This window comes from Fistularia commersonii, chromosome 18 (assembly GCF_037954325.1).
Source record: "Fistularia commersonii isolate RoL2024-O1a breed Wild chromosome 18, RoL_Fcom_v1.0, whole genome shotgun sequence".
In the NCBI taxonomy this organism is placed as follows: Eukaryota; Metazoa; Chordata; class Actinopteri; order Syngnathiformes; family Fistulariidae; genus Fistularia; species Fistularia commersonii.
The window spans coordinates 7,296,944-7,321,652 of NC_141301.1; the positions used below are offsets into that span (position 1 = coordinate 7,296,944).

The following is a 24,709-nucleotide window of genomic DNA, read 5'->3' on the forward strand; positions in this document are numbered from 1 at the left end:
GTGTGTGTGTGTGTGTGTGTGTGTGTGTGTGTGTGAACATGCAGAGAGAAATAAAGCATGTCTGTGTATTACAAAGAATCTACAAACACACATAAACCAGGGCAGCTGTGAGAGGAGGAGATAGGATGATGGAGGAAAAATCAGGTAGAATAAAAGTGGACCTGAGCACTGCCTAGTCCCACCCTATGGTAACAGGGGACATCCGTTACTCAGATGACAGTAAGAGTGGCAGGCCTATTTGCGCGGCTGCCTGTGCACTATGACAGATTGGACTGACAGAACGGTTGGAGGCTGCGAAGATGTGACAGGCTGCATTTCCATTTAGGTGAAAAATCTGGCTATCGTGGCTTATGGGGCTGGCTGAATGTGAAGAAAAGGTTGTGTGTGTTTGATGTTTGTTTGCTGGTTGGTCATTCTTTTATTCCAGTCTACAGTATTTGGTGTATCTATACATTGGCTTGTCTCCCAATGGATGTTATGAAAGTCTGGGGACTTGTCTGGACCAAAATCCTCATTCAGAAACAGATGGAGATGGAGCAAAAATGAAAAAAAAGGCTAGATAGATAGATAGATAGATAGATAGATAGATAGATAGATAGATAGATAGATAGATAGATAGATAGATAGATAGATAGATAGATAGATAGATAGATAGATAGATAGATAGATAGATAGATAGATAGATAGATAGATCGATAGATAGATAGATCTCATTATATTTCAGGCAGATATTTACACAAATTTAAAACATGAGCTTCAACCCCACGGACTGTCACACAATGTTGTCTGAAAAGAAGCAGCAAAGAAATGTGTATATGAGATAGACGGTTAAAATTTTGTTAAACTGCCAACCCAGCTCCAGGGTCAGCCTCTTGGAGACAGACAGGCAAAGGAATATGGGAATTAAATATATCAACACAGACAGTGTGTAACTGTTTCTTTGTTGAATAATACATAATTATATCCATCCTTTCATACAAACATGGGACCATCCGTTAAGCAAGCAAGCTTTACTATAGAACCTTTTGACAAAAAGGTTAGGATATGAGGACTTATTTGGCTGGAGAAAGACATACTGGCAGAAGTGAACATATCACTTGTCAGGGAAGAGGGGCTGTATAATTCTCCAAGTAAAACTCAGAGCTGTGTGTGTGAGAATGGCCTAAGGAATGCTCGCCCGCATGCCTCATTGGTGCTCTCTTTGCTGTGAGCAGATCAAGCAGTGTAGATGGGACACCCTAGATTTACGGGACATGTCAGAAGCTTCACATCCTTAGGCCCCCCTGGGGGCCATCTCCTGTCTTGATATGGCCTGCAAGGAAAACAGCCGTCCCTCACAGCCTGACAGTAAGGCAGAGCCATCCAAACACACAAGGAGGATGGAGACTGGTGGAAATGTGGAATGTAAGGAAAAGAGTTAGTGATGGAGCGAGGCCACCTTTGGTGAGGGCCGCCTCGGCTCTGGTAGCCTGATGCTTCACATTAACAATTCTTGTAGTGACTGAAAAGGGATGATACTAACCATGTGAAGTAATTGAAAGATGATATAGGGTTACTTTTCAACAGCAGGGTACCAGTATGACTAAGACAAGCTTTAATCTTCTTATGGGCAATTGTTGTTGAAAGCCCCTTGTACTTGTTTGCAAGATTAAAGAAGAGGACACAGAACTTGTTGTAAATTTGGATTTTCAACAGTTACTGAGTGTAACTGCACTTAACAGTCAATTGCAAGTTTAATCAACAAGCTTCATTCATTCATAATCTATAATGCCTATCCTTCACTCAGTGTTGTGAAATTCTTTTTTTAAAATAAAGATAAAGAGCTGATCATTTGGAAATGACAATATACCATTCACTATGATCAGCTAGTGACTGGTCCAAGATACTTCCCTCATCCAATGGCAGCTGGGATAGGCTCCATCCCCTCCTGGACATTGAGTGCAGAATAAGCAGTATAGATGGACAATGAATGAATGAATGAACAAATGGATGTTTCATTCAAGCATTTTCTTCTATCTCAATAACCATGTTGGTAAGCATAGATTTAGCATCCTGGTCAAATCAGCACTCTGGACATAGTGGCAGAGGCTTGACAAAAATGAATTCAATAGTTTTGTTGACAGTATGTCAAGAGTTTTTTCTTAATTCCCACAATATCGTGAAGTATTGAAAATTACATCATGCTCATTTTACACTGTGTTTCTTCAAGGTGGTTCAGTTGCAAAAAGGGACCAATATCCATAGACAAAAATAAAATCCTGCTACAAAATTCAAGGAGACTTAAGTAGAGCAGGGTCAAGCCATGTCACATGTTGGAAAACAATTTCAAAAACCCCTTGTTCAACAGGTGTTCACATTTGGTGGCTATTAAAGAGAGTTAGGTCATTTACTTATTAAACTTAATAAGAGAGAAAAAGTGCGTGTCTGTGAACTCTCTTTCTCATCACAGCAGCATCACTCTCATAAACCTCGGAATCCTCAAAGAGTGCAGAGGCTCTTGCTGTCTAGAGGCTCACAAAGGACTTTTTGTCCCCTATAGGAACTGGTAGCTGTTCAGGAAGTGTAGCGTGGTGCCAGCAGGATGATTTATAGCTTTGTGTCTTGGGTGGTGGTTGGACCTAGGCCCAGTCTCACTCAGGGTCAGGGAGAAGCAGCGCATAGCTCAATCAGAGGCTACCCACAACTCTAAAGATATTACAAAGCCTTCCATAAAGTACCCTGGAGGAAAGGGAGGAGGCCATTAAACAGGCATGAGGAGGCAGAACAACTGAAGGAGATGGGAGGAGAGGAGATGACTCCTCTCCTCTCCTCTCCTCTCCTCTCCTCTCCTCTCCTCTCCTCTCCTCTCCTCTCCTCTCCTCTCCTCTCCTCTCCTCTCCTCTCCTCTCCTCTCCTCTCCTCTCCTCTCCTCTCCTTTCTTCTCTTCCCTTCTCTTCTCCTCTTTCCCCTTCTGTTCTCCTCTCCCATCCAACCTGATGACAAAACACAGTTCAGCAGGGAAATTGATTTGCAGGAGATTTTTTCATTTGCAGCAAAGACGCTAACTCATTAGGACTTCACAGCGCTTTCCAGGAATGGAGATATCAATTAGTTTGTTGGAGATGTCAGAAATGGCCTCTGAGTTTTGCAGGAAGAAATCCTTTGTGAGTGATTGGTGCTGACATCGTAGCCCGACGAAGAGGGAGTGATAGACTCCCAGAGGACCTTGTATAGTGGGGGAACCTTTGGGCTGCATTAACCCTTATCTGTGAGCACCCACGAACAAAGTTCCTTCACATACTATCTGGTACATCTTGGAAAATCCTATTACAGACTTCCCAGGGACATTTGGGAACCCTCCATCAGGAAATCTATCTCCCTTGGCACGTACAAGAGACAGGACATACACATTCAGCTCATTCTCCAGCTCCTTGCCTCATTCTGCCTCATTTTCATTCACTGTGACTCATTTTGTTGTGCTCATCAATTCCCTTTATCCATCTTTGTTTCTCTTCTGCCTCATCTATTCTTGTTTTCACCCTGTCTATTTGCCTCGCTTTACCTATCCTATCTTTTTACAACCACCACTCTAGAACAAAATGCATGAGGATGTTTAAACTCTTCTTCTCTCCGTCAGCTCTCTGTTAAAATGCAGGAGGATAATCTTCTCTATTTCTCAATTTGTATGAGTAAGCAACATTTTGTTGATCTGTTGATCAAATGTTTGTGGATCTATTGGGATCAATAAAGTTCATCTTATCTTATCTTATCTTATCTTATCTTATCTTATCTTATCTTAAAATCATTTAAAATATGTTTTATTAGTATTATTAAAATGTAACCTGTAAAACCTGCTGTTACATCGTAGCAAAAAAAATGTATTTCTGCAGGACATGCTCAAAATCAGACTTGCAGCATGTGAATACAACAAGGATAACTTTAGGATAATTCATTTACAACATTTAAAGTTTCATTTTTGTTATTTTTAACAAAGCAGAAACTTATTGAGTGTCTCATCAGGATAAAATTTAATTAAACAAGTACTTTAAATTAAATAATGAAATTAATCTATGATTCTATCAAGAATATGTAAAATGAAAGAAATTTAGAAAAAAATATTTCAATTATAAAGAAGAAAAAACGCTTGTTTAAATGCACAGTTCATTCAGAGCACTTGCCTCTCATTGTTTTGCAGGGAAAAGGGTGCTGTTGATTTCAAAGTGATGCTTTAACGGTGTGTTCACTAACTTCCCCTTTGCTGTTTTACCAACAAAGTATATTAACAAGAATCAATGAAGCGGCCTATAGGGGATGTTTTAATTATTGGGGTTATATCTATTTTTCAATTATTGTCATATCTTGGCGTGGCAACTGGAAGTAGTTTTTTCTTCTTAAAGACTTTACACCTCTCATCTATGAGGGTTCTTCAGTTCTGAGGCTGCACACCCACTATTTTAAATGCCATATATGGATGCCTAATATTTCAGTAAGGTGTAAAACGCTTAAGTTTCATGAAGCTAAAACATATTAATGTGTTACTTTCTAAAATATCAGCTCTCGCAGATAAAATAAAATGTCTCCAATGGGGAGGAAAATAGATCAGGATGTGAAGATTTGTACTTGTAACAATCATCCAAATATCAATATAATTTCACTAATAGCTATCAAAGTGTCTTTTCCCTCTAAAATGGGCCAATCACAGACTGCATCACCCTTCCATTGATTTTATCATCTGTAACATAGATATATATGAATGATGTTAGAGTAGAAGTGATGATAAATCCATCAGCAACTTTAGATGTGGAATAACATGTATCATATATTTCATCAACTGTGTTTGAAGGCAAAATTCAGCTTCAACCCCTTTAAGGGAATTCTTCCACAGACAATCACTTCCTTCTCAGAAAACTATAGTTTTTTACACTTATTGCCAGGTCAGATCTAAAGGTGTACACATAGGGCAAGCAAGCAAATATTGTCTTTCCAATAACATAAGAGTGCACAGCGGCCTATCATATGGCTCGAATTAAAGCATTATGACATAATAGAACAAAGTTGGGGTTAAGACCTCATTACTGCCACCCAGGGCCTCTGCTTTCTCTCTCTTGAAACTTGGCAGCTCTGTGTACTGGTTTTGGACCTGCTGCACTCTAATTGGAGCGGCAATATTGAGTAATTGGAAGAGAGGTACGGTGTTACTGTGCTGAATGTGGTCCTGCATGCATTTTTAGTGTTTAACCAAGTAATAAGCTCTCAAACTAGAATGCACCATGTCATTACCCTTTGAACCAGTTTAGACACAAAAACGGAGCTTGAAAATGTGAATGTAACGTGTATAAAACAGGCATAATGGTGCACACTCCATAAGGGATATATGGCGATATAAGTATGTGTAGATTGTGACTGTGTGCAGACTATAATAGCCGTGAGAGCACAAGATAGAGTCTGGCAAGAGGCAAAGAGGATGTTGATCCTTTGCTTATGCCTGTTTGTACAGCTATGACTACAGACACAGAGAAAAGTGCTTCTGTAATGCAGTATTAGCTCTTGATTATTTGCGTTAACCGGTACTTAGATTTACTGCCTGGGTAATGTGATCTGACCGGTTGTTAAGCTCTTGCAGCAAGTTGGGGCAAGGAAGGCAAGACAGAGTTGCCTGTTTCTATTCCTTTTCCTCTCCCTGGACCAATAAAAAACTTGCAAATTTTATCCCAAAGCTGCTGTCTCTCCCTACCATCCCCATTGCAAAGACATTTGGAAATAATCAGAGGTATGTTTAAGGGGAAGCAGATAAGGTATCAATGAGGCTGAGTCTGTGCCCTGCAGACGGAATTCATCAACCCTGTTTCCTGCACACTGTTTGGGGGTTCCCTCATTTTCACTTCTATCTGTGTTAAATGCAGGGGCCATAGTTTATGTGTGTATCTGTGTGTGCATGTTATGTGGTGGTGAGTTTTTATGTGTTATTTGGGGGGGGGGTACTTTTTTGTTATATATTTATATACACACACATATATAAATCCAATTAATGGTTTCGTGCATATTTTTGGTCAGTGGGGGGAAACCGGAGAATCCGTAGAATCGAATCAGAATTCTTTGTGCTGGAGGCCGACACACTAACCACTGCGCCACTGTAATCCATTCATTGAATGGTTATTCAATATGGAAGTAGAAAGATTTGTCTTTTATTCATTCATTACAAAAAACAACTGACCAGCTTATCACCTGTACACTGCCAGCTTCTATGATATATGTCTACTACATACACCCCCTTGAATTCATCATGTAAAGAAAAAAAAATTAAATCTGCCCTCCAGCTAGGATTGTTACAGTGATGCAGGAAGAGGGCAGTGCGAGGGGTGAGGAAACCCTTGGCCTTTCCCTTGGAGTCTGGGGCCTAATTCGGTTACATCTCAAAAAAATGTATTGCTTTTGTGTAATATTCAAATTTCTGCGACATAGAATTTTGTGTTTTAATATCTGTATCGTCAAAATTTCAAGAAATAAAGGCTTGAAATATTTCACTCCATGTGTAATGAATCTGCATAACATATGGTTTTCCCATTCTGAAAGGATTGACGAAAAATGTTGGACTTTTTAATGACGTTCACATTTTTTGAGATGTACCTATAAGAGGACGTCCCCGAGGTAGTGTAGAAACTGGGTGAGCTCCATCAACTTAGCACAGTGCATTCGTTGGCTGCTGACCGGTGAAAGGAGGCATCAAGAAAACAACCCCCTGGAACCTAAGGGATTGGGCTGATCAAGACTGTTGGTCCTCCATAGGGGCAGCTGTGATGCCAAGCATGACCCCTGGGAAGCCTTTTTACCCACTATCTTTGAGATTGGCCAGTAGAGTGGCCTTCATGGAATGGTGGGAGCACTTGCACAACCCATTAGCCCGAGGCTAATATGCTGGTGGTGCGGTGGAGCTTCAATCCCAGGTGGTTAGCAATGGTGGTCCAGAGTTTGGAGGTATATTATGTGGATGAGATGTCAGGTGACATGGCAAAACCTGTTTATCCTGGCTCAGTGAGCAGTTGGGCTATCTTAGCTGTCATTGAAGATACCATCAGGTTGGCTTACACCCATTGATTCATCCTATCTACCTTGGTGGGAGGTGAGTGAACCTTCTTTCTAGAAGAAGTTAGAGGGCCCACCAGATCCCCATTTATGTGATCGATCCTCCACTCTGGCAAAGGGACGTGGGCTACATGTTCACTACATACTACTATTCATTTTCCTCCTCCATTATGAAATTAACCATAGTTGCTTCTGGCTCTTCTACATAGCGTTTCTTCTACTGAAATCTTCTTGACATGGCAACTGGATTTGAATTTTTTCACTTGAAGATATTTCATCCCTCATCCAAGAGGCTTCTTCAGTTTTAATGACCTTGAGGAGTTTTAGGTGGGTCTGGGTTATGGTGGCTTGTTATGTAAATGGAAGAGCTGATTGGCAGAAACTAGATTTAGGGGAGTTGTTATGCTCATGGGGCTGTCGTTTGTTGGGGACAAAGGACTACGTATCACATCTGCACCCGACTGGACCTTTGTCTACAGACTAACTTTTCCCAGTTCAACAGGAGTTTCTATCAGCAAAAACATGGATGCACCATGGGCTTGCCCGAATCTCCAATTGAAGCAACTTATACGTGGAGGAGGTTGAGATCAAGGCCCTCACATCTTTCACGGGAATACCGCCAAGCAACTGTTTTAGGTTTTAGGAATGAGGTGGAAGCGTTCATCGTTCACGTCAACATGATAAATGGCCACATCAATTCACAAGGGAGGATGTCACTGCTGATCAACTCCACTTCTTGGACTGTTGCGTTCACATCCGGCAGGACAGCAGCCTAGACATCAAGATTTACAGAAAACCAACAAACAGCTATCAGTATTTACTTTTTGACTAACACCACCCACTTGAGCAAAACTAGAGGTAATCAGAACTCTATACCACCGGGCCCAGAACATTCCATCAACCGCCTAAAGCAGCAAGACTGAGGTACATTATATTAGAAAAGCCCTGAGATCCTGTGGCTACCCTAATTGGGCTTTTGCCAAATCGGAAACCACCAGACGAAGGAACATGAAACAAGAGGAAGATACCAACAAACGAAAGAACATCGTCATACCATATGTTGCTGGTGTTTTGTGGAAACTCTGAAGGATGTTCAACAAACGCCATATACCGGTACATTTCAAACCCTACAACACCCTGAGACAAAAACTGGACAAAACACCCAGGCATGAAAATGGAGGATGTGGTGTATGCTGTCACTTGCACTGAGGATTGTGATGACATCTACACTGGACAGACAGAACAACCTCTGCACAAACAGATGGCCCAGCACAGGGGAGCCACCACTTCAAGACAGGACTCCACGGTCCACCAACACCTAATGGACAAGGACAATTCATTTGAAGACAGCAATGTCTGTACTCTGGCCAGAGAAGACAGATGGGTCAACGTAGGAGTCAAATAAGCTATACAGAACTGGTTTTCAATACAGAAAACCATCTCTGAACAGAGGGGGCCTCAGACACAATCTGTCACAAACATACAACACCATACTGGGATTAATACCAAGATGCATTTGCACACACAGACCAGGCCCATCTACACCCTCCAAACAATCAGGAAAGATTCACAACCAGAACCAGCCCCCGCTAACTTCCACATGAGCCTCAGTTCATGTGATCCAACAGGATTCATTCCTTTGTCTAGATTTACCTTTTCACATTGCAAGCCAGGTAATCTCACAAAGTTGGTCCTTTGTCCCCTACGAATGACATCCCATTAGCATAACAACCCCCTTAGGCCTAGTTTCTGCCGATCAACTCTTACATTTACATAACAAGTCACTATAACCTAGACCCATCCAAAACCCTGGCAGTTATAGTCAGAGACTCCCCACAGGCCATTAGAACTGAAGAAGCCTCTGGAAAGAGGAGTAAACATCTCAACCAAAGAAATTCAAGTCCAGTTTCCATTACAATAAGATTTTGAATAAAAATTCACCAGGACCTCGATAACTGACAACCTCCATAGCCAACATTCCTTTTACATGGATTCTGTTGTTAACTGTCACCACATTCATACATATGTTGAATGAAACTGAGGGCTTTAGTTTGGGATTTTAAAGACTTGTTGATCTAATGTTTAAATTAGGAAAACACTGATGCATTTGGACACAGATACATGCTATCCTATACTGTCTCTTCTCGTTTAATGATGCATAATTTGCTTATGACACAGAATCATCTCATGACTTTGAGAGTGACTTTTATTTTATTTCAACAAGCATGCACTATACATCACCATCAAGGAATGTAGGGGCCTGTAACAATTGAGGACAAATGATGTTAATGTGTCTTACAAGGCAATTACATTTACAGTATATCCAATTGTACCTACAAATAAACTGTGTCATATTAGTGCTGGTCTAGACATGTGTCATTTTTATTGCATTTGCCTTCAGTGATCATGAATGGTTAGCCTTTTTTAATTTTTTTTATTAAGGTCAGAATGTGGTTTGTGTTTGTTGTGCCTCCCACCATGAGCTATCAGCTAGGCAGATTTTTGTCTGCTGTCCAGACAGGTCTTATTCAGAGGGGAACAAATGAGACTCCCCTCCCAGCCAAGCTTTTCAAGCAGGTGAAATCTCTCCTCTTTCTAGCTTCCCGCTTCAATCAAATAAGTCCTTTCCATTCACTTCAAATCTATTATGGTCTGTGACCTTTGCCCTGCTTCAATGGCCCCCTGTTGAGGGCCTCCTTCACCTGGCTTTGTGTTGCTTGCTACACCTTCCGACTGGCACAGCCCCCAGTCATGCCAACTTTTGTCCTACTGCAATTCACTCTGACTTTGTTCAGTTAGTTAACCTTGCTTCCTCTTCCTGCTGGGAGCCCAGACAGAGAAAGAGAAAGTAGGAGGGGGAAGTCAGGAACAAGACTGAAGAAGAGGAGGGGAGTTGTGTTCAAGATTGAGGTGGAAATCTATTTTTTAATTTATTTTATTTTTGTAACTTTTGTAGTTTAGAAGCAAGAATACCCGTTACTCAAATTATATGAAAAATCACACCAGTACTTACTCACAATCCTTTATAGTCTTTTAGATGGGTGCTTCCTATCTTACCAAATTCTGTCACTATGGTTTAGAATATCAGCACTTGTCACACACACATACACGCACATGCGTGCGCGCACACACGCACACACATGCACACGCACGCACACACACAAACACAGTCACAACATAATTGTCTACATCACAACAGATCAACCAAAAGAAAGGGATTACCAGTCAACAAAAGGGGCAGGAAGATGGACCCCCAGCTTGTTTTTCTATTTGTGATTCTGAATGGACATTGCTATAATCCAAGGCAATGAAACTCCGGGTGAAAGATACATAAGCAATCAGACTTAATTGAAGTGGGTGTTTTAAAAGGTGGGGTCTAAAGAATGGGTTGGAAGCAATCCAATTAGTATTTTGAACCAACAAACTTAATTAAAACAAAAAATGCTTTTAAATGAAACAGGTTACAATGAATAAATACAGGTGACGGAGTTATTGATTAAACTATTTTTAATTCTAATTTTATTATGATATTTGGCTTCCAATGATCATTAAGACAAGATCAGCACAATGTAATGCATATTGTGATGCATAACATGTTGATCAGAATTATCCCTAACTTGAAAAAAAGAAAAACATATGGGTATTTTTTTTCTAAATTTACAGACCAATCATCCTTTTGCAATTATTGTCACTCATATTCACATTGAAAGGTGGGATCAGAAACAGCTTTTATCTCCTTTTGTTTCAAAACTTTGGGAATAATTTCATCTCTTCAACACATTTTAGTTTTTTTTCTCAATTTGGATAATTCATCATCTATACCTACAGTATATTTATCACACATATCTGGATGCACTGTGGATGGCAAAGTAACAATTTCATTGTACAGGGAACCACATTTACAGGTGGTACACATGATAATATGTACCATGTTCAACGTACCCCCCAATTACCCATGTGATCGACCTCCTATTGCCCCTCGGGGACAAATAGTTTTTCTAATTCTGATTCTGTTTCTGAACTATGAATATTTAATCTTGAATCGTAATCAGGGTAGTTGTGAGGCTGGTCCTTATCCCAGCTGTCATTGGGCTAGAGCTGGGGTAGAACCCCAGACTAGCTGACAATTGATCTCAGGGCCACATAGGGATATATAGAACCATTCATTCTCTCATTCATACATCTGGGCAATCACGCCAAATCCAAATAGAAAGACCCCCTGTCAAAATCCAACGAGAAACCTACTTGCTGTGAGGTGGTAGCAGTAACTGCTGCTTCACAATGAAACCATATAATAATAATGATAATAAACCGAAGTTGTGATGATAAAGTTTGCCATAATATTGGCATAATATTTTTCCCAGCCGACTAGCTGGTTCTTGTAGTTATTTGATATTTGTAGAAAACATATAACAATATAACAATTTGCTATAGATAAAGCCCCTTATTGAGACATTTTATGACTGTTTCATTGATGGTTTCATTACACATAGAAAAAGCATGGATGATGTCATTGATTCTGTTCTTTGAAAAGAAAATCAGAGTACACCCTTCTATAAAGCAAGAAAGGTTAGTGCTTACAGTAAAAACTGAAATGAGGGATATATAAGATAAGATTTTTATTTGATGGATCGGAATTACAACAATTACAACAACCCTTTACATAGGGCTTACATCTTCCTCCAACCAACCCTGCCAACTGGACATAAACAGCACTCACAACTTGTTTAGACATTACCCTCCTCAAACTCAACATATTGAAATGTCCTTCATCTGCTTCTTTGAAATAAATCTCGTGCAATTATTACCCAAGTGTATTCTGTAAGGTATTTCTTTATCATTACACATAGTGTCTCAACAGCCAGTTTGTGTACTTCTTAAGAGAAAACAGATCCCAGAATGATGTCAGTTCGAGCCATTGTGTTCATGAGGCACAATGGATTGACAACCACATTCACGTTGCCTTTGCAGACCTAAGTCTTTTTCACTTTTTGAAAAAAAAAAAAAAAAAAGTGTGTGTGTGTGTGTGTGTTTTTTTTTTTGGGAGGTGTTCATGGAAAGGTGTGTGAGTGACAGAGAAGTTCATCCCTTTGCGCCTGGTATTCTAAGCAATGCTGTGGGTAGGGCCATTTCCCTTGACAGTGGATGGGATGTGGCTGGGGCTCTGGGATTAAGGGTCTTTTAGTCAAGCCTGAGAGTGGCTCTTTCCCCTTGTATAAGAGCGAGGTGACAGGTCGTAAGTGCACAGGGGACAGACAGACAGACAGCCGGAGACATCTGCATTCTTTCAGTACAACAGCTTATCTATGCACAAAAAAGATGGCCTCGTCAAACACCCGTCATTCCTTTTCTCCTTTGAATCAAAGTTGAAAAAATGCAGCAGCAGACATATAACTGCCTTTGTAAAGACAATTTCTACATGTAAAAGGAAAATGTCATAATAACACAGAGGTCTTTGCTAGTTTGCTTTCGCGCTGACTGTTTTGCAGACATGGTGAGCAACTTCTTTAAGACCAAATCAATGTCATTAAATTGAATGTCTTTGATTGAGCATATTTTTTTTTCCTTTTTTTGTGTTTGTTACTGTTTTGTTAAAATATTAAGGTTTCATTCAGCTGACAATACTATAAAAGATGTAACCTGGAGGCCTCTCTGTCTGGCCAAGCATCTGCCTCTCTCTATACCTCCATCCTCTTATGACCAGAAGGTTGAGGAGACAGACAGATCCAGGAAAGACCAAGCCCAGCCACCTAATCCTCGGCTCCCATTCACTATCGCTGCTAATCTCCTTCACCACCTCCCCACCATCGGCACTATCGCCTCTGCCTCTCACTCAAGAGGTTCACAATAGACCTAAGCACCCCTGGCCCACCCTACCCACCATACCATCCTTTCTCGAACCCCTAACCTGCTCCGCCCATCACTCTTCGAGCAGGAGGCACCCAGCTTTTTTAAACCAAGGGTCCATAATCCCATGGGGCTATGGGTCTGGTTGAACCCAAAGACTCATTGAGTGCAGGATAACACTCTCTGATTCCAACTCTCTGTCTTATTGTTACTTTTGCTGAGAAGATGACAGACCCAAAAATGGAGTTTGAATATCAATGTATCAACGTCTGAGATGTAGAGACAGCCAAATATGGACTTGTGGGCATCCAGGCATTATAGAGTATTTCCAAGGGAGCAAAAAAAATGTTGGAAATGGAATGGAAAATGGAAAATGTTGGTTATAAGTTGGTTATATGTTAATAAAAGAGGGCATGCAAGTTCAAGGTTTAGTGTTTGATCTTAATGACATTACTTAACAAATTGTGAAAGAGCAAAAAGACTTTATAATCCAGTGATAAATCATGATTTTGGTCTTGAACTTATTTTAATCTTAACTTTATAAAATAAATGAATTAATGGTCCTCTTGTTGGTCTTGTTTTCTTTTTGACACAATTACTTTTAAAAAAATCTTTGAGCAGAGAGGGGGTTATTGAAAATCTTTTTGACAGTTTGGATAGAAAGAAAAATATACATCAGCAAGTACTTGATAAGAACTGAGCAAGAAATTTCCAAATTAATCAGAAAGGGATGAACGAAAAATCAGCAAAAGCTCCCTTCAAAGTTGCAAGAAAGGGCCCCCCTAGATTTTTTTGTCTCTAAACCAATAATTCAAAACAGTGTTTATCAAAAACATAGTTGAATCCTTAGGTTTAGTTTCACATTAAAAAAAACTGGTATCTCTTTGTGAAAATACATCGATATTTATTTGTTTCTTCATTTATATTTGACACAGCTCTCTGGCTCTGCATACATGTAGGTGAGCATCACAGCCTGACAGCCCCTCAGTGCTGCCTTTCAACCTTTTATTTACTGAAGCTATCTTTCCCATAAGTCACTATTCCTGCATTCATAAAGCATCATGGACCCCATAACTCACTCTTCCCTTTTATGAATAAAGCCCCCAAATTTATGGTGATGGTGCTGAGAAGCTGTGGCCTCTCTGGTGACAAACTTCCCCCAGTCTGTCACCACTAGCCTTAGTTGTTCAGGGCCCTTCATCAAACACTCCAGATGGGAGGGCCACTTTATCGTTCCCTGGTCGGTGACATCACCTCACCATGCTGCACAGAATTGATGATGAAAGCAAACATATCTATCTTAACTCACATTTCCCAAATCAATTTTATTTTTACAGACCCACTGCAGGCTTATTGGCATATTGACGATTTCCAGGCGGAGAGTTAGGGGGGGCAACAGGAGGGCATTGACGAAGGGGGCAGGAGAGCTTAATGGCGTTTACCATATTTAATGCATGGGGATGTCATCTCTGAATATCCATTCTGAATAATGTGGCATTTCATCATAAATTCTTTACAACTTATTTACTTAATGGAAAGAGTTATGGCTCACTGTCAGGATGGCAATTAAACATCGTGATACAGTGCTGCTTCGCCAAGATCCCATCTTTCCCCTCAAGCTCCTCCAACCCCCACTCTACTATCCCAGACACTCTAACTCACAATCACAATCACACACACACACACACACACACACACACACACACACACACACACACACACACACACACACACACACACACACACACACGCACACACTTGAACTTCCAGCTCCTTAGGTTTTTTTTAAATATAAATTATTATTCAAGACCCTTATGAAGTACAGCTGGATTTAAATTCATGGAAACTCTTTTTATTTCATTTTTTTCATTCCGCAGAACAACAAATACACAAGATAGCTTCCTCAAATGTCAGTGAGGATAGAGTATTTTTTACAAATGCCGTTTTTACTGATGTTATGAAATGTGTTATGTGGCTCAAACACAATTTAAAATGTAAAATGATTTATCCAAGCATTAGTTAAAGACTAATACTGCTGGATGCTGGATGATCTTCTGATTTATTTTTCTGTCAGACACTTTTCAGTTAATGGTCTGCATGGTCAGTCCTAAATGAGCTTGTCTCCGTAACACAAAAGGAAAAAGGTAAATCCTAAAATCCAAATTTAGTGGTCCATTTTTAGAAGATGATGCTCAGTCAGGCCCTTCCTCCCGCTTTGTGAAAAAAAACAAACAAACTGATCTGACTCTGACAGAGACCACATCTAACCTTTGACCGTGTCCTATGACCCTTGCTTCGATTTTCTCCACTGCTTGACCAGTATGTGATTTGCCAATGGTTACATTTGGTCCCTAACTAGGATGAAAAAAAGATTTATGGCTTTTCATTTTAATTGAGTTAAGAGCACAACCTTGGCTCTTTTTCTTTAAACAGCTCTTGGATAACATTACATCACAGGGTAACGAACAGCAAACATAGCCTCGTGGTTACTGGACCAAATCTGGGGTGACAATATCAAGTGACTGATGTTAGTGATGGAGTGTTTTACTACATTTTCTGAGAAACCATAAAACTGCAATTTTCATGTAAGTCTACACTGCAGCTGAGTTGATATGCATCTAGTGTGAACTAGTCCAAATACTACAGAATGGATACTTTCTGGATCACGAATGCTAACCACTTTCAATTTGAATACAAAGTTATATTTACACTTGACGACATCAATATACAATATAGTTGAGCAAAAACTATCCATGTAAGGATGGAAAAATAAAACTAATCGGCACGTTAAAGCCTTGCAGGTAAAAACTGGTCAATTTAAGAAAAACGAATTGAGCTAGGAAAGTTATGATGAATTTATATGTTTAAATAGATTAATAAATAAAAGGTAATGCCTCAAGTGCAACTGAGTCATTTGGGTAGGTGAAGAAAGAACCAAAATAAAAAAGGGGTTTAAAAGGTATTAGGGTTGTACACAACAATAAATGTTGGCATATACCATCCACCAAATGTTATTATTTTCCATCTTGGTGAAGGAACACACACTATTGTTGTAAAGAATACACATGTAAATTGTATTTTCATCATCCTACCTCCCAGCCATGAGAAGGGTGTTTGAGACAAGGCGTGTGCTCTCCAATGTATGGTCCAAAGCGTTCACCAACGTCAATGCTCCTGCGGCTCCAGATGCCTAGGCCAACACCTGGAGCAGATGACTCTCGCAGTTCAAAGTCTAGGGGAATGGTCAAGTCTTCTTGGGGAGAAAAGATGCTCGAGTGCTGGAAGCATAAGGGCTGATGGGATGAAGCCTCATCATCAGAAAGTGGAGGAGACACTTGGTCTTCTGTCAGGGCCAAAGATGGTGCAGGATTCTCCTCAGAACCACACAAATCATTGAGGATGTCAGATGGGTACAGAGAGAAATCATTGTCCCCGTCATCTGAAAAAGCAAAAACAAAGAAATCTCCAAATGAGGGCAATGGTCAATGTAAAGCTATATAGTATATTACAATTTTACATTTTGAACTTTACATTCATTAATCTACAGAGGCTTGTCTGTTTGCTTATCATGTCTTTTGAAGATATTTAAACATGATTTCTTTTTTTTTTGCAAAATAAAATAATAAATTAGTAAAATATTAATGGCAATTATGAAGCTCTCTGTGTGATACATGATACATGATACTTATTTCATCATCATTTGGTCTGCTCTGTATGTGTGTGTGAGAAGGGGGGAGACTTGATAAATATATCTATGTCCTCCAACAAATGATTGTTTTAACATTTATTGTAGCAGAATCTACAGTTTGGACAATGTGTCAAATGAGAATTGATTCTATTTAAAATGTTTTTTGATGTCTTTCTTTCTTCTACAAGGTACACAGAGAAGCAGAAAAGTTCAGTAGCCGTTTGGACTGTTGTTATTGTGTGCAAGTAGTGCAAAATTGATGCGGCACACTGTAGAAGTGCTTGGAAGTTTTGTTTTTTTTTCCGACAAAATTATGGGAACCTCACACCAGAGAGATTTAGAATTAGGTAAATTAATGTGTCAATAAAACAGTCAAGTTTTCAATCATATCGTCAGAGATAACTGAATAAATGGATCAACAGAAATCTATCAAACGCAACAAGCTTTCAGCAAGATGTCAGATAGTAAAACAGAGACACTCAATGCCGGAAATGATCCATAAGCAGTTGCTGCTCCCCCAGAGTGCATTTGTGGTTTGCTGTGCCTAACACATACTGACAGACTGTGGGGTGAAGGAGCTCTACTAATGAGGCTCCGAAAACCATCCCTGGACTGAGGAACATTCCTCACTCGCTGCCTGTGTGACACTGTACTGCTGCGCTGTCAGCCATGGAACCTTTGATCCATATGCATGTGTACACTGATACACACGCACTCTCATTGTTCACCCACCATGAAGTAACTATGCTCCTGATTGAAGTGGTCACTGTGAACTGCCACAGGTGGTCAAAAATGGTCATTGAAGATAAATTTGAGACCTGGACAAAGTTTCATGCAAACTCTATTTTAGCAGCTTGCATACTTAACAAATGAGTCTTAAAATCTGTGCTTCTTTAAAATTGATTATGAAAGTTTCTGGTGAAAATACATTAGAAAATGCCGGTTGAGTGTCTCATACATATTTCATTATTTAGATAAGTAAATATAGCCAGGTAGAGGCAAAGATAGATGTATGGATATAGGCATACAGATAGACAAGTCCAGACAGACAGATGGATAGATAGATAGATAGATAGATAGATAGATAGATAGATAGATAGATAGATAGATAGATAGATAGATAGATAGATAGATAGATAAATAGATAGATAGATAGATAGATACATACATACATACATACATACATACATACATACATACATACATACATACATACACACATACATGCACAGACATACAACATTGCTTGATAAACTGACAATTAAAAAGTACAAATAGGTACAAACTCTAGACTTAACAAAAGCAATAATTAATTTCTTACGCAATTTTCTTTCAGGATTGAGTCAATCAGAGGGACAGCACATGTTAGATGTTTTGGAATGAAGGTCATAGAAACCTAGATGGTTTGGTCATGTACAGAGGAGGGATAGTGAATATATTAGTAGACAGATGCTGGAATTGGATCGGCCAAGCAGGAGGTCTGGAGGAAGACCAAAGGGAAGATTTGAAGGATACGAAGTTAGTTGGGGAGAGAGAGGAGGATACAGAGAATAGGGCGAGATGGAGAAGGGGATACGGAGAATAAGGTTAGATGGAGTTGATCCCCTTAAGGGAGAAGCCGAAAGGTAAAGAAAAAGAAGAAGAAGAAAAAGAAATTAAGGAATTTTCTTCTCAAAATTTATTATGAATGGCGCTTCATTACTCTTCTGAAGCATTTGCATTTCAAACTAAAGATTTGGTTTTTCCTACCTTGTATTAGCACTTGGTGAAAACACTTACTTGAATAATTTCATTGTGATTATTTTTTGTTTTGTTTGAGCTGTCAATGGCTTCTAGACACATTACTGTAACTTAATGGGGAGGTATCACATTACTTATAAATATAAATGATATATTTTCTGGACAAGATGAGAGTCATGTAAAATAATCTAGCTTTTAGGCTGAAATCACTAAGTCACAAATTATCATATGTGTTTGCAATGGAAGCAGTTCACCGATAGATTAAGATGTATATATATTTTTAGAGAGACAACAGGGTTAGATGGAGAAGGTTGATTTGCTGTGGCAACCCAAAAAGCTGAAAGAAAAAGAAGGCTCTTTATTGACTTAATCAATTTTTTTTCCCCCTCTTTATTCATTCATTATTTTTTCATTTTTATTGCTTTTATGTTTTTGGCATTGTACACTAACTGCTTTAATACTATAATATGTAAAGTACTGTGCATGATACAATGTGCTCAAACTAAAGGATGGACTTGGTGAATGGACTCAACTCTATACCTTGTCTTGGTGAGCCAGTCATCAGTCTGACTCTTAAGACTTGGATTCAAGAAATGGGCAGTTGGCTACAACACTGACAGACAAAATATAATAAGATGACACATTTTTTAATACTGTCCAAATGAAAACGTGTTCCAGGTTCCAGTAATAAACGATTTCAGAAAAATGTGACCAGCTAATTTGGAGTGGCCCCTTCAGTTCACTCCAAATGTGCAGGCTTAACCTGTGAAAACATGCCTTTTTTTCCTATGAAATGCTTGGACTATCTACTCTCATTCTGTACCTTGCCTGAAAGTATGTGTTACATTCATTGCCACACTGTCAATGACATCTTTCTGTTTTTGGATGTCATGTTTGTTTGTCAAACTAGAGCTACAACCATTTCATAATTTCTATAAATCATTCCCTCACAGCAATTTCTCACAACAGTCTGTGCAACTATTGTGTTTGACACACACACTGTGTGGGCCAGGCATGTTTGCAGAGAAAGTATCTAAAGGAATCTGCTGAACCTAGTTAGGTATGAAATCCAATGGGGTTCTAAGACTCAGCGTAATGATTTTCAGCACAGGGACTGTGTAACGTGGTTAGACTCCTAGATGTGAAGTCTACCATATGGTTGAGGGACAAGAGCTTTTAAAGGTAACAGTATCCCTCCAATGCTGTTTCTCTTCTAACATTTCCCCTCTAACATTAGTCTCAAAGATTAAATTTGATTTAGACCAGAAATTTCCTCAGTCCACTGGATTCAATGAGAGCATTTCAGTTCATACCCATACATTTGTGTATATATAAGATAAACATTAACTGAAAGCAAATATGATATGTTATTTAGTTTTAAAAATTTTGGTTTCATGTACAAGTCAAAGGCGAAAGCCCTCCTAGGACTCGTAGTGTTGTAAGATGTCCTAAAGAGACAGTCATATACAATATAAGTATGTTTGCCAGTTTCTTTGAGTGCAAGGAACTTTGCATGTTTCTGCCTTTCTGAAGCTTATTTTATATTTGTGTGCTCGGCACTAGAAATAAGAGCGTCATTGCAAGTTTATCATTAAAGAACAATGCAAGTGAATTCACGAATGCATATATAAAAGATCTAATTTAGTAGACTATAACGGGGAAAACAATTGAATCTCCATTTGTGACATACATTAAAAACAGATGCAGATACGTGCTTTAAATCTTTTGCGGTCAAATATTCTTGCTTCATACTAAATTCATTAATTCTTATTAAAAGGGAGACTGTTGCCAGGCCTGCTATCTACATGGGCAGAATGATTTTCACCTCTGCCATAAGGTGTTGGGTGAACTCATACATCACATGATTACCCCGAGCAGCGAGTAGGGCCGCCAACATCAGGGAGTGAATTAAAGATGATAGAAAGAGCTATTAATCACTTTGACAAAGCCCCTAATGGAGGTGTGACCCAGCCAAAGCCAATGGGACGGCAAAGGGACAGACCCAAGGGACAAATGGATACATATGTTTACAGAGAAAAATAACCTACCTGTCGACATAGCTAGCTTCCCTCTTCTGTCTCTGTGTTACTATTATCCACAGTTCACAAAAGTCTTTTCCTGCATTTCCCTTCATCACCTCTTAAAAAAATAAAATTACGTCTTTGCTTATATTGTTACCTTTTACTATGGATGTAAATCATTTAAATGTTTTTTTCCTGTGATAATCAATGTAAGGCAGGGCCCTGTATTGATATATTGAATGCTGTCTAACTATGTAATTTTTTCTTTGATTTTTAATAACAAGAATTGAAAGAATCAGAACATTAACAAGAAATTAGTGAAAGATTATAAAACATGTCCAAGACTCTGAGAAACTTAAATTGCTAATTACTTGATAGGCTCACCATTTATTGGTACACAATTAACAAATAAGCAAGGAATTTTCTTTAACAAATGAAATATATTTTTTAAAGCAAAATTAAACCAATTATTCGCAGACAAAAAAAAAATCACATTTTTCCATACAAACAAGCGTTCACTAAAATTAGTTCCAGTTTATTTATGCTTTCACCATACCATTGTTTGCATAATAATCTGCTTTGACTAATTCCCACATTATCTAAACCATCAATCCAGAAAGAAGAGTCGTATTGTTGACCAATGAACTTGTAAAAGTTATTTTTAGACAATATATGGGTCTTGTAATCCCAGCCTAAGAGCCTTATATACTTGTGCTTCAACTCAAACATAATAAAGCACAATCCCCTCATTCAGTCACTTTCAAAAATCTGTAATAAACTTCTGTAATTTCTGTCTTTCTTGCTTTCATTCTTTTTCAATGCACGTATCACAATTACAAATTCAATAAGCATTCAAAATGCTTATTGGGGTGACAATGACAAAAAAGATAGACTTATGGAAGTAGTAAAATTCCCTTTCAAGCTACATAAGCAATACCTACCATGTTATTTGCTGTTCAACTCCCAAACTATCATCTTCTGCATAAAATTATACATTATCGCATTTTAATGGCTCTACATAAACACAAAGGATATACCCTTATAGTTAGGGAGTTCTGGGACCCATTAGGTTGGTAATATATCACTGTGGCTGAATTCAAATGAAAAGGGGTTTATACCTATTTAGCTCATCTTGACACTAGCAAAGCTACTGCAACTGCCCCCCCCCCCCCAAAAAAAAAGAAAAGATAAAATAAAATAAATAATAATGATTGAATCAATTAAGTAGTTAAAGATAATTTACCACGCAATGTTAAGTAGATCAGTTTGTGCCTTGGTTGTGGGGGGGGGGGGGGGGGGGGGGGAGTATTTTAAGGTCCACGCAATAGGCAATAAGCTTTCTAATTAACTCTCCCTTTTTATGAAAAAGAGGCTGAAGCTTGTTTTCTTGGGGAATATTTAAGTTTATGGCTTCATTTGACTGTTTGGGGAGTTCACTGAAAGCACATTTTCTATGTGGAGGATTTTCTGTGGAACCATTAACCAAGAATTAATTTTTTAAACCCCCTTTGACAGGAAATTAAAAAATGTGCATTTCTCATTGACAACATTCAGTACCAATACCCTGCAATTATATTCATTGCATAAATAATCTCACAAATGAAACTGCCAAACCCCACAAAATACATAATATATGCAAATACACAACTCTCTCTCGCTCTCTCTCTCTCTCTCACATGCGCACACACACACACACACACACACACACACACACACACACACACACACACACACACACACACACGCTCACAAACACACACACTGCCCAGACTAACAAGTGCAAAGCTCTTAGCATTTAATTAATGGGCATTGTCTTTTTATCATTTTTTTTCGTTTTTTGTGTTAGTCACCTATTCTGGCTTTCCTAATGAAAACACTGCATTAAGGGCTGAGTAACCAATTTACAATGCACAACAAACTGAAACTTAGAGCTAGTCCCTCTGTGCACACATGGACACCTAATTAATTAGCATTAGTTGTGATTAATAATTACGGCCCTTTAAAGGTAAATCTGCAGCTCTTGTGGCAGGCTGACACAACAAAGACATCTGTATGAGCAGCAGGATTTATCTGGGGAGCAGCTCAGGGATTTTAACATGTTTCTCACAGGCCTGACAAATGGCCTATTAATTATCTAATGTTGTCTGACAACACAGGCTTGATAAAGATGTATGTTTGTACATGGTGCACAAAGAAAGATACGGCAGATGGAAAGAGACGTGCATGGATATGTATGAAGCGGGGAGGAAGAGAACGCTTGCTTGTAATAAAATAGAAGTAAGTTTAAAAAGATGCATCAAGGGAAACAAATATTTTGCCATTTTAACTGTCTTTCACTTTATTCTTGAGGGAAAAGGATAATCACAAAATGTGTAGCCTTTCAGATTTTTGATTTAAAGGACAATCTGTCAATTTCTGGATACTAGTCTAATGTCCTCAAACTCTGGTCATCAATTATTTAATCTTTGAGGGGAATAACAAAACATTTATTTGTCAAGAAAGCATACAGGAGGAGAGAATAATACATTGATAATGGCATTAGGTTTTAATCTGAAAACCACCAATTCTGACATGATTGACATCAAGTCACTCACAATATGCAGCTTAAAGGCATCTCTGTCCTTTTATATCCCCCATTTCTGTTCTGCGCCTTTTTCTTATTCCTGAATGATGACCCATATTCTCAGTGGCAAGTGGACAAGAATGAGAATAAAAGAGAAAAGGAGGGTTGTGAAGGAAATACAAAATTTGTATTTTTAGGATAAATACAGCACAGTGAGTTTTGACAAATATGAAACACTGTCAACGGAAGCAAAGGATTTTCAGCCTGTGCCAAAATGTGGTTATGCACCCTTGATATATGGACACACACACTTCGCCTTTAATTCAATTCCAGTTCACCCCTAAATATATCACCAAAGCTTTTGATTTGTTTTTCAGACCATCTGAGCCGTTTCTTTCCTCCTTCTTAATTGCCCTGTTTCTATCTTTTTAGAAAGTAAAAAGCGCGATATCGAGATATCCAGAAAGCTCGATATGATAGGGAAAAACTTACTGAAAAGAGACAAAGCAATATCATAAAAAAAATATAATAAATAAGCTTTATAAATCTAAATCAATGTTTCCCATGAAGTTACATTTGCAATACATTTCATGAAGCATATTCAGAAGGGCTCTTACTCTGCTCTTTATTGCTTCAGTTGTTTGCTTTCATGTTGTGGCTAAATGCCACGAAGCTCTAATATATTTATGGCTCACAGTCGTACACATTTGAGAAATTGATTCCTTTGATGAAATGCGAGTGAGGATGGTCTGCGCAAAGCAGAATGGAGGGGGGGCATCTAAAGTATCCGAAGTGGTTATTGCCACCAACCCCCCAGGCCTAAGGAAGGCCCCCTGGGTACCAAAACAAAAGCTCACCCTGCCCAGCCTGGCCTGGTCATTAGGAGAAATGATAGCATATGTGCTTTGTTTAAGTTTTATGTCTTCATAATGCATTACACAATTAGATTGATTTGACAATTTCCATTATACTTAATAAAATATTTATGTTGGCCTGAGGATGGTAGTTATCAAAGGGGAGCTCGAATTTGCTGTGAAACAACCATTATTCAGTTAAAAACGCATCTGCAAATGCTACTACTTTAAATTAACACTATGACTATCATTTAAATGTTTTTAACATTATAGAACATATTTTGTCAGACGATTGACAGCTGCATATCTAAGTGTTGCCCATAACAAATGGGCACATCTGATGGGGATCATATGCATGAAGTCATACCTCATATTGGTGTATAAATAACCATATCCAGTACTGAATTCTGCAGGGAAAAAAAGGCTGGTCGGCATCAGCACATTATAGCGCAATTGGCCACTGTCCCAACAGATTTTTTTTTTTTTTGTGTGGAGGATCAGCTTGGGCCACATATATTTCTTGCCACGGCACATTAGCTTTACATTTGCCTCAATTGAAACCTGGAAATACAAACTGTGTTTTGGCAGCAAACAAAAATTGTATACTGCTATTGTTAGCCCTGTTGATTTATATTTTTACAAGCTACCCATTATGGCTTGTCCTGCACAAAATGTATGATGTCATGATGTATGAAGAAAACACAGCTCTGAATTGTCCTGTTATATTCTGTTAGTCACTGTATCACAAAAACTGCTCTGACAAAAGAACAACACTAATTTCGCAAATGTCCTAAAGGTAGTCATGCTCAATAATTTGCCTTCTTCATATATTTTTCTTTTTATTCCCTTCCTCTCTATTTCCCTAGAAATGTCTCTTTTTTTACCGGTCTCCCTTGTTCCCTTCACACCTTTACACCATACATAGCTACTCCAC

The 24,709-nt window shown here is 38.8% G+C and overlaps 1 protein-coding gene and 1 pseudogene across 7 annotated transcripts in view; one reads left to right on the plus strand and one right to left on the minus strand.

Moving 5' to 3' along the window:
* The window catches only part of mecom (MDS1 and EVI1 complex locus), a 143,781-nt gene that overhangs the window by 84,610 nt on the left and 34,462 nt on the right, over positions 1–24,709 (minus strand). For all 7 annotated transcript variants that reach the window (XM_086164101.1, XM_086164100.1, XM_086164097.1 and 4 more), the window contains exon 2: positions 16,002–16,348. In XM_086164101.1, the coding sequence (XP_086020227.1) occupies positions 16,002–16,348 (347 nt within the window). The remainder of the gene's footprint in view (positions 1–16,001; positions 16,349–24,709) is intronic.
* On the plus strand, positions 6,934–12,913 carry LOC147224284 (uncharacterized; annotated as a pseudogene).